Source organism: Aphidius gifuensis, linkage group LG2 (genome assembly GCF_014905175.1).
Source record: "Aphidius gifuensis isolate YNYX2018 linkage group LG2, ASM1490517v1, whole genome shotgun sequence".
NCBI lineage: Eukaryota > Metazoa > Arthropoda > Insecta > Hymenoptera > Braconidae > Aphidius > Aphidius gifuensis.
Window position 1 is genome coordinate 4,510,273 of NC_057789.1, and position 10,678 is coordinate 4,520,950.

At 25.9% G+C, this 10,678-nt stretch overlaps 3 protein-coding genes across 4 annotated transcripts; 1 reads left to right on the forward strand and 2 right to left on the reverse strand.

The window, feature by feature from the left end:
- Positions 1 to 5: 5 nt before the first annotated feature.
- On the reverse strand, positions 6 to 7,181 carry LOC122848511 (putative uncharacterized protein DDB_G0282133). 2 transcript variants are annotated; one of them, XM_044146611.1, is made up of 10 exons: positions 7,066 to 7,181; positions 6,601 to 6,700; positions 4,030 to 4,631; positions 3,048 to 3,946; positions 2,783 to 2,973; positions 2,525 to 2,698; positions 2,167 to 2,445; positions 1,925 to 2,078; positions 1,740 to 1,843; positions 6 to 1,082 (listed from the first exon to the last, which is right to left on the reverse strand). In XM_044146611.1, the coding sequence occupies exons 1-10, from the start codon at positions 7,074 to 7,076 to the stop codon at positions 411 to 413; spliced, it is 3,186 nt and encodes a 1,061-aa protein (XP_044002546.1). In that variant the 5' UTR covers positions 7,077 to 7,181; the 3' UTR covers positions 6 to 410. The 2 variants fall into 2 exon arrangements, with proteins under 2 accessions (XP_044002546.1, XP_044002545.1); XM_044146610.1 differs by lacking the exon at positions 7,066 to 7,181 and adding an exon at positions 6,851 to 6,978.
- A 51-nt stretch (positions 7,182 to 7,232) lies between these two features.
- LOC122849403 (probable tRNA N6-adenosine threonylcarbamoyltransferase, mitochondrial) lies at positions 7,233 to 8,873 on the forward strand. Its single transcript, XM_044148099.1, has 5 exons — positions 7,233 to 7,240; positions 7,470 to 7,598; positions 7,668 to 7,926; positions 8,000 to 8,485; positions 8,568 to 8,873. The coding sequence occupies exons 1-5, from the start codon at positions 7,233 to 7,235 to the stop codon at positions 8,871 to 8,873; spliced, it is 1,188 nt and encodes a 395-aa protein (XP_044004034.1).
- Positions 8,874 to 8,907: 34 nt separating this feature from the next.
- Positions 8,908 to 10,508, reverse strand: LOC122848516 (GTP-binding protein 10 homolog). Its single transcript, XM_044146627.1, has 4 exons — positions 10,291 to 10,508; positions 9,903 to 10,206; positions 9,617 to 9,835; positions 8,908 to 9,554 (listed from the first exon to the last, which is right to left on the reverse strand). Exons 1-4 carry the CDS (start codon positions 10,339 to 10,341, stop codon positions 8,938 to 8,940), a joined length of 1,191 nt encoding a protein of 396 aa, XP_044002562.1. The 5' UTR covers positions 10,342 to 10,508; the 3' UTR covers positions 8,908 to 8,937.
- Positions 10,509 to 10,678: the final 170 nt, after the last annotated feature.

A 10,678-nucleotide genomic window follows, 5' to 3' on the forward strand; every position in this document is an offset into this window, starting at 1 on the left:
ATAAATTTTCTGATTTTATATTATTTATTTTTTGATGTTTACATTGCTTATGCTATTCCTTGTTGAATTTAAAAAAAAAAAAAAACTCAATTTCATTGATAATAAATGTAAGACAATATCAGCTTATTTTCTACAGCTTCAAATAATAATAAATTTCATTTGTGTATCAAGCATTTTCCAAGACATAATTATCAAATAATTACGTAAATTTTTATACAGAGCAACGTGAATTTTTCTAAATTTCATCATATAAATTCTATAATTATTTACATATTATAATCGCAGAGTATTTTTAATAATAATTATTAAAAAGAAAAAAAAAAACAAAAAAGCAATTGTAAAAATTAAAATAATTGATTATCGAATAGCAAATTCTTTAAAGTGATAAATAAATTATTAGTTAAAGATAATTAATTTCGTTGTGAAAGAGTTCCAGCTTGTGATACAAGTCGAATATTAATAACCGATTGATCAATCATTTTTTTTTGATATTTTTTATGAAAAACCATTGCTGCTGAGTGTGTTTTAAATACAATTGTTGCTGATTCATTATCATCACCAATTATAACACTTTCCACCGTTCCAATTCCTTTACACATTTCACGTAATTTTGTTTCATTTGTATTTGACGATATATTTTCGACAATAACAATATTTGTTTTATTGTCAATTGTTCTTTTAATTTGTATTGGTTTTTGTAATACAACACGATTACTATGAGCTGTTGTAGCATTACCAGATGTTGAATCATTCAATAGAATTTTTCTACCACCATCAGATTGTTCATTAGCAATTTTTTTAATTGTCTTTTTTTTCTGTACACCAAGTGGTAATTTTTTAACAATTTTTGTTATTTCAGTGACTTTTTCATTAGTCATATCAGAATCATCGTTTGAATGATTATTTAATGATGGTTTTTGGAGTGATGTTGCAACTCGGGTTTTTTGTATTATAACACGACGAGTACCCGGTGGAATTTGACGAACCATAGCATCAGTGTAAGATGATTTTTTAGCTGCTGTATCATCAGTTATATTTTTATCAGTTCGTTTTACTACTCTTCCTCCAGTTTCATCTTTATCCTACAATAAATAAATAATATTATTTAAAAAAAATTAAGGATAAATTATTAATTAACAAAAAATAAACATAATGTGATTAAAAAAATCTATTTTTATTGTTTTTTATACAAAGAGTAACCGGGCACTTTTTTTGTTTATTATTCACTCGTTTTTTTTTTTTACTAAAAAAAAAACTATTAGTACAAAATTTTTAAAGAAAAATAAATTAATATTTTAATAAAAAAAAAATTTAAATAAATTAAAAAACACAAGTTAAATTTAAAATTTTCTAAGTTATTTTTTTAAAAAAAATCTGTTTTTTTAAAACAGTAAATTTTGTTTTCACATGATTATGTTATAAATTTTCATTTTAAATAATTATTTTTTAATTATTACATTTAATTAATAAATTGTTTTTTTATTATCGCTTATGTGGTATTTTTTTTTTGTCTTAAATTTTATTAATAAATCAGCCACTTGAATTTATTAGTGGATGATTTTTAATACCATATTTTAGTATTTAATTTTTTCGTCAATTTAGAAGATCAATTTGATCTTTATGTATAATTATTGGTATTCTTAATTTTTTATCTATAATTAACTACGTAACTTATGCAACAGTATTGAATTTTAAAAATGTATTATTAGTTATTTGGTAATACATGATCGATGCTATACCTCACTTCCAGCACGAACTCGACTCCTATTTGTTGACTGATTTTGACTATCCACATCATCTTTTTTGAGACTTGATCCTAGTGATTTATTTTCCTGTTGTATATCTAAAATAATTTAATTTTTAAATACTTCAATTAATTAAACAAAACACAAAAATTATTTACAAGTAATAGATTTATAATTACCAGTATTTTTTGTATTTTTAGATTCATCAATTTGCTTATCCAATGCAGCTTGTTTTCTACGATTTTCTTTTTCTTGTAAAATTTTTTCACGAAGACGTTTTTGTTCTTCCATTTTCTTTCTGTAATCACGCATTTCTGGATCCATATCTTCTTCCTAATAATAGTAATAATAATACACACAAATATAAATAAATATTTAAATTTAATGAAAATAATAAATAAATAAATAATTTTTTATAAACCTTTTTTATGTTATTTGAATTGTGAGTTGTTGTTGATCGTGCTTCATGAAAATTACGATGATTTTTTGAACGTTTTGGACTAGAGCCACGATTTGATCTATCATGAGGTTCAGGTGTACGTTTTTGTGGTGGCTTGAGTGGTGGACGATTTGATGAATTTTGTAGTCTAGAACGTTGATCATAAGAATCATGATTATTTGTTGATGGAGGACGAGATCTTTGTGATTGATGATGATCTCTTGGTCGAGATTGTGGACTTCTATCTCTACCTCGTTGATCCTTGATAAATAAAAATTATAAAATTAATTATTAATACATATTATTATAATAATTTTGATTATAAATTTAATTTAATTACTTTTGATGCTTGATAATTGTCTCTTCCATCGGATTTATATTTTTCATAATCTCTGTAATTACTGTCACGTGAATAATTATTATCACCAGAATAAGATTTTGGTGGTGTTGAGCTACGACTAGGTTTTGATGTTTTATTTTCTTGCCATACATCCGAAAAATAAGCATAAGGATCCTAAAAAAATAAGGAAAAATTAAATTTAATATTCGTGATTTAATTTAAAAAGATAATCATTTAAAAAAATAATGAAAATCTTACATCGTTTTTATTATTTTGAGGATATTTTTTAGAATAATCATTAGACGCTTGTGCTCCACTTTGTGGTGCTAATTGCTGACTATATGAAGCTTGTTGTTGACCTTGATATTGAGCAGATTGAGAGGCAAATTGTTCATTTGGTAATTGTTGTTGATGTGATGGAGGTTGAGATCCTTCCCAAGTTGGTCGAGCTACATTAATAGCAAATAAAAAATTATTATTTAATTATATAATATTTAAAAATAAAAGAGAATAAATTATTTACCTTCTTGTGGAGGTTGAACATTACCCCTGAAATGAGGATTAATAAGAATTTTATGTCCAGATGCCAGAGGAACATTTGGTACAGCTGGTACAACAGATGGACCAGTTTGATGATGAACAACTTGTTGTCCTTGATTATTAAATTGAATAACAGGCAATGGACGATTATCAAATTGTCTTTGTTCATAAATATTTCTATTTTCTTGTTGAAATTGTTGACGATTTTCAAAAACTTGTTGTCCTGGTGGTCCATTATGTTGAATTTGTGGCATTTGATTTGGTATAGGCTGACGAAAAACTGGCATTTGTCCATCTTGTCGTGGAACAGGCATACCAGGATGTCTTGGAGGGCCTTGATGCATTTGTTGTGGTGGTGGTGGTGGTGGACCACGTTGACCAGGCATTTGTTGTCTCGGCATATTATTTAATGGACCTTGATGTACCATCATTGGTAACCGATTACCCATTGGACGAACAGATAATTCATTTTCATGAGGTGGACGTTGAAAACGCTGTTGTTGATTTTGTATAAATTGAGGATTTTGTGGTCCATTGTAACGTGGTGGTGCTTGTTGCATTGGTCCACGTGGAATAAATTCCATTTGTGGATTTTGATGACGAGGTTGTGGTGGTAGTGGTGCTTGAGGTGATTGTGGATGAAATTGATTTGGATTAAATTGTGGTCTTGGTTCATTAAAATGAGGACGTGGATGAGGTGATACACCTTGTGGATTAAATTGTTGAAATTGTGGTGGTATAATATGAGGATTATCTTGATGATATATTAATTGTGGATTCATTTGATTTGATGGTGCATTGGGAAATATTTGTGGTCTTGTTTCTATCAATGGTGCTCGAAATTTTAAATTTTGATCTTCAAATTGCATTCGTACAGGATATCTGTAAATAAATAACAAATAAATAAATAAATAAATGAGTAAATAAATAAATAAATGATAAATTAATATTATAATAATATTTACCTTGGATTAAAATTTCCCATATTTGGTCCAGGAAATCTAGCTCCTCTTCCACCACCACGTATACCACGTCCTCTTCCACCACGTCCTCTAAATGACATTCTTGGTTGATCAACAGTAACAACATTTTCCAATGAATCTGGTATTTCATTATTCATCTTAGGTGATATTACTGTTCTTTCATTTTGAAAACGATTTCTTCTTTCTCTTGCTTCATCACAATCATCATCTTCCATTCCTTGTCCATTTCCAACGATGATATCTCTTGGTATTGTTTTTTTTAATTTTTCACGTAAATCAGATGTAACATGATGCATATTATTATGTCCACCATAATCACCACCACCACCATGTGATGATATATTATTTTCATATTGATGATGATGATGATGATGTGTATTTTCATCATTATAATTTATATTATCATTTTGATTATAATAATTGACATGATTATCATGATGTTGGTCATTGGCATAACAATTATTTGGTACATTGATATATGCATTATCATTATTGTCATCTTCAGCATCTAAATCATCTAGTGCATCCGTTACTCCCAAGTCCAGTACATCGTCTGTTTCTTCTTCTCCCTTATAGCTATTCTGCTGCTCGAGAATTAAATTGCCAAATATTTTTCATGAAATATTATGTTTTTTTTTTTTTTCACTTTTTTTTAAATTTTTTTTTATATAAATTTAATCTACTTTTATTATATTATTATAAATATTTTTTATTTATTTTATATTGTCTTATGTACTAATATATTTTTATTATTTTTCATGTTTGTTCATTTTATTTTTTTTATTTTAATTATTATTTTTTATTTTCAACTTAAAACTAGTGTGCTCTTTTTTATTTTTTTTTACTTATGCTACGTAAGATGATAGATTGAGCATTGGGTTGTACAGATTATAGTAAATCTATTTTTTTCGCTTTTATTTATTAAAAAATAATAGATTTTTTTCTTTTTAATTTATCGCATTTATTTGTTTTTTTTTTTTTCCTTTCTTTTCTTTCTTGTTTGTTTAAATGTATTTTTCGAAAACGGGAAAGAGAGCATTATTAATTTTTTTTTTAATTGTATCATTGTTGATTACTGGTTATTTGTGTATATTTATATTTCTTTTTTTCAATTATTTATTTCGCATGATAATATTAAAATAAAAAAAAATAAATTAAGGGTATTTTTATTCAACCAATATTTTTTTGTATAACCACAATCACAGTAAAGCACAAAATTTTATACATACTCATTTTTGACTAATTTCGTTTTTTTATCTAAAATAGATTTAATTAAACTTTTAAAATGTATATTTTGTGCTACTGTGGATTGAAATGAGATATCGCAATTACATTTATTGTAAACACATATCGCGAGTATTTATTTATTAATTCTTTTTTATTTTTCTCAAATTCAGCAGAGAAAAAAATTAAGTTATTAATATTTTTATCACTTGAGTACAATACTGTATTTGTGTTTTGATAAATAAACAGTGTTAAAATATTCCAACTCATGCATTTATAATCTTTTTTTTTTTTTTTAGTATCATTTAATATCTATTTAATATCTATTTAATGAAATATTAATTTATATTTGTGAATCAGGGCTACTATTATTTTTATTTTTCTTTCATTTTGATAAAAGCCAGATTTGCTTGTACTCAACGTAAATATTAAATAAAATAAATTTTAACATTAATTTTAATAGTCACAATCACACAGTGATAACTATTAACGAGTTAAAATAATAAACATGATAAAACTATTCAACAAAAATGTTCATCTGATTCACAACTAAATAAATTTGGCAAAAAATGGTCAAATGAATGGAATTTTATTTATTTTTTTATTTATATTAATTTGACATGAACGCATATTTTTATTTTTTTTTCCATTTTAAATTGACAAGCTCATTGTCAAAATGGCATTTTGTTTTTCGGCTGAAATTATTTTCTTAACTATTTTTTCGCCATTATATAAGTTATAATAATTTTGTTGTTTTTATTTTTCTAGTAATTTCAACAATTATCTATTTACAAAAAAAAAAAAAAATAAAGAAAACGAAATACAAAAAACAAAAAAAAAACTTATTGTTACATTTTTTTTGCAAGCTACATTGCATTTTTGTTAAAAAAAAAAAAAACAAAAAACAATATATAAATAAATAAACTTATAAAAAAAATATAATTTAAATTATCATGAAAAAGCTCAAAATTTTCATGATAACATTCTCAAAAACTCATAAATTTCAGTTGTGTATTTTGAGAATTTTTATAATCGCCATTTTATAAAATCTTTTTTTTTTTTTTGTTTCAATCAATAAAAAAAGTAGTCGTTTTGATGTCGCAACTATCAGTAAATACAGGTTAATAAAAAGTATTCAAAAAATAGTGTTCAATTAACGGGATTACTTAAATACATAATTATATCAACAATAATTTTTTTAAAATATCATTTACATCATCATAAATTATAATAATAGTATTTTTTTTTTTATCCATTTTATTTTTCAAGGATATTTATTAAATATGTTTCAGTCCTTTAAAACAAGGACGATTAAAATAACTAGCTCACCCTATCGATTTCATAGTCGTCTGCAAGAAGGGCCTCTTCCTCATCGTTGCCGAGGTCATACTCTTCATCGCCAAGATCTTCATCCAACAATGTATCATCTCTGTAAATTCAAAAAAAAAAAACACACACACAATTATGAGTAAGTTGTTATAGAAAGCCTAAATTTATAAATATATTTTAGATAACTAATTATAATATTTATAGACATAATTATTGATAAATTAAAACAATAATATTATTATTAACTGACAGATGTTGATGGTAAAACACTGTACACTGCGTCATTGTCACAAAATATGTCAACTTAACCTCAAAATTTTATAATCATGATTTCGCTTGTTATTGGAGTCTACCAATTAAACAATGTATCAAATAATTAATATTTTAATATTAACAATTGGGATAATTATAACTATGCGCTATATTTAACATTAGAAATTATTAAAACAGGTAAAATTAACTTACTGGTCTGACATGGTATTCACTTTAGGACAGTAACCGAAAATCGATTATTATCTATTATTATTATTATTCTCTCTTCCAGGTGCATTGAGCATTCTCTCTCGCTCTCTCTCTCGCGGTCAAAGAGAATAATGTTTGCTGTTTGCTGTTTGATGACGTCAACTGGGTTAATGTTTTTGCCATTGACTATATTTTATACTATTTTTTTATCATAGGACACACACACATGGTGATATTTTTTATTAATTATTTATTTTTCAAAATGTTCATTTGATTGATATTGTTAAAATAATAATTATTAATTTCAGTTATAAATAGGTATATAATAAAATGTTTAAAAAAATTAAAAATAATGAAAAATTATTTTTACAATTATTGTCAAATTTAAAAAATAATAAAAAATATAGTAATCATTGTAGACCAATAAAAATATTAGGAATTGAAACAAGTTGTGATGATACTGGTGTTGCAATTGTTGATGATACTGGAAAAATTATTGGCCAAGCACTTTGTTCACAACAAAAAATTCATACAAGGTAAAAATAATAAATGAATAACAATATGTTGATGTATATATAATTATGATTTTCATTATTGTTAAATAGAAATGGAGGTATTATTCCACCTGTAGCTCGTGATTTGCATTATGAAAATATAACAAAAGTTTGTGAAGATGCATTAAAATCAGCAAATTTAAAACTACGTGATATTGATGCAATTGCAACGACAGTTAAACCAGGTCTTCCATTGTCACTTGATGTTGGTAATAAATTTGGTAAATATCTTTGTCAAATTGGTAATAAACCATACATTCCAATTCATCATATGGAAGCACATGCATTAACAGCAAGAATGGTTGAAAAGGTAAATTTTGTTCATCTGGTTTTTGTTTGTTAAATATTTGTAATTTTAGTTTTTTTTTTTTCCTGTTGTATAGGTTGAATTACCATTTCTTGTTTTACTAATTTCTGGTGGACATTGTCTTCTTGCTCTTGTTAAAAAAATTGATGATTTTTATCTACTAGGAACGTCTCTTGATGATGCACCTGGTGAAGCATTTGACAAAGTAGCACGTAAATTAAAAATATTTAATTTACCACAATATAGAGATAAAAATGGTGGTGCTGTTATTGAACATGCAGCAAAATTTTCAAATGATCCATTACAATTTGAATTTCCTGTACCAATGCCACATTATCGTGATTGTAATTTTAGTTTTTCTGGTATTAAAAATACAGTAAACACAATAATATGGAGACAAGAAAAAGAATTTGATATTTGTGGTGATGGTATTGTACCTGATTTATATAATATTTGTGCTGGTTTTCAATTATCAGTTGGAAAACATATTGGCCATAAAACAAAAAGAGCTATGAAATTTTTAGATCATTCAAATTTAATTCCTGATGATAGACGTACACTGGTAAGTTTATTGAATAAATTTATCATCATAAAAACCACAAAGCATATTATTAAAATGCATATTTAAAAAAATTATAAATTAGGTTGTTTCTGGTGGTGTTGCTTGTAATGATTTTATTGCAAAATGTTTAAATGTCGTTTGTGAAGAAATGGATTATCGACTTGTTAGACCACCTCCACAGCTTTGTACTGATAATGGAATAATGATTGCATGGAATGGCATTGAAAGATGGCGAGAAAATTGTGGAGTAATTAGAGATCCAGACGAAATTGCTAAAGTTGATATTGAACATCGCTCACCTTTGGGCACTGATTGGATACCACTTGTCAAGGAAGCTGATATACAATGCAGTACAATCAAAACAAAGCAGCTACTCTCTATTTTATAATGTAAGAATTTTATTTATTTATTTATGACAATATAAAATATATATACAACAAATTATTATTAATTTAAACTAAAGTTGGAGCAACTCTCGTATTATGACGTTTAATTTTTTCATATAAATCAGTTTCAATTTTAGTCATTGTAGTTCCTTGTTGTTTTTCAAATTCTTCTTCAGCTTGTTTGTCCAAATTAATTCTAATACGTTCTTTAATTTTATTAATTTCATCTGGATTATTTGATTTCAATGATGCAGTTATTATTTCATTAAAATGTAGTGGCACATCTGGTCTCATTTCTTCTGGCATTTTATCTAAAATACTTGGTAAATCATGCAATGATGATTCAATTTCTTTGAATTTTTTATCAGCATCTGGTGTATCCATTTTATTGATGATAAGAATTGAATGCATATTTAATAAATCTGGTTTATATAATTCTAACTCTTTGTTTAGTAATACAACTGTTTCTAGACAATTTCTAAAACTATGTCTAACTGATAAACGAAAGCCTTGAATATCAACAACAAATACCAACAGTTTTGTTCTGTCAAGATGTTTTAAAAATTTATGACCCATTCCAATATTAATATGTGCACCTTCAATTAAACCTGGTAAATCAGCAATTGTTATTTGTCGTAAATCATCATAAGTAACAGTGCCAAGATGTGGTTTAACTGTTGTAACTAAAAATTTAAAAAGCAAACAATTAATATTTCAAATTTATCAATCGAAAAAATTTACTTACAAGGATAATCAGCAACTTTTGGTTTAGCATTTGAAAATGTTTTTAACATTGTACTTTTACCAGCATTTGGAAAACCAACAAGTGCAACATCAGCAATTAATTTAAGATCCAATACAATTTTACGATGTTGTCCTTTTTGTCCACTAAAACCAGTTGTCTCACAGCCACCAATACCACCTGAGGCAACTAAAAGTTTTGAATTGTCTTGGTCAACTTCACCTGTTGGATAAAAAAATTCAATTATTGTAATATTACATCATGATTAATTGTTTTTTTTGTTTATTACCAATGACAGCATTGTTGGCATCATAAACAGTAACACCTCGAGGCACTGGAATTTCTAAATCTTTGCCTGGTGCTCCAATGAGTCCTCTTGCTAAACTATTACCTCCATTTTCACCACTAATTTTTTTATCTTTATATTTTTTTAATCCAATTAAAGACGCACCCTCTGTTCCAACAACATAAATATTACCACCACGACCACCAATACCTCCATATTTTGGTAATCCACAACCTCCTGTTCCTGCTTTTACTTGTAAAGTAAATGAATCAAGAAATCCTCTTCGAAGATATTTTCTTGGTGCCTTCTAAAATCCAAAACAAAATAATATTAATAATTATTATTATTGTTGTCATGTCATTTAATTATTATTTTTAATTTATTTATTTACTTGTTTTATTTCTTTTGCGGCATAACCTAAAAAACGTGTTAAAAACACCATTTTAATTACAACTTTTCGGCGATATTGTCAGCTGATAATTTATTAATTAAACATATAAATTCATAATTTCATTAATCTTTATATTTAGACACTCAAATTCATGCAATTAAATATTAATAAATAATAATAGTTGTGTTATCAAAAGACATGTTTTTTTGGGCCTTGAAATCAGTCATATTGTTTTTATTATTGTTATTATTATTATTGGCTAGAAAAGCGGGAAAAAATGGCTGAAATTCAAATTCATTTATTGTATTTGAAAAAAAAAAAAAAAAGTATGAAATTAATTTGACCTAAAAGATCATTTGTTATAAGTATGTAGTGGTATTTAAAAAAA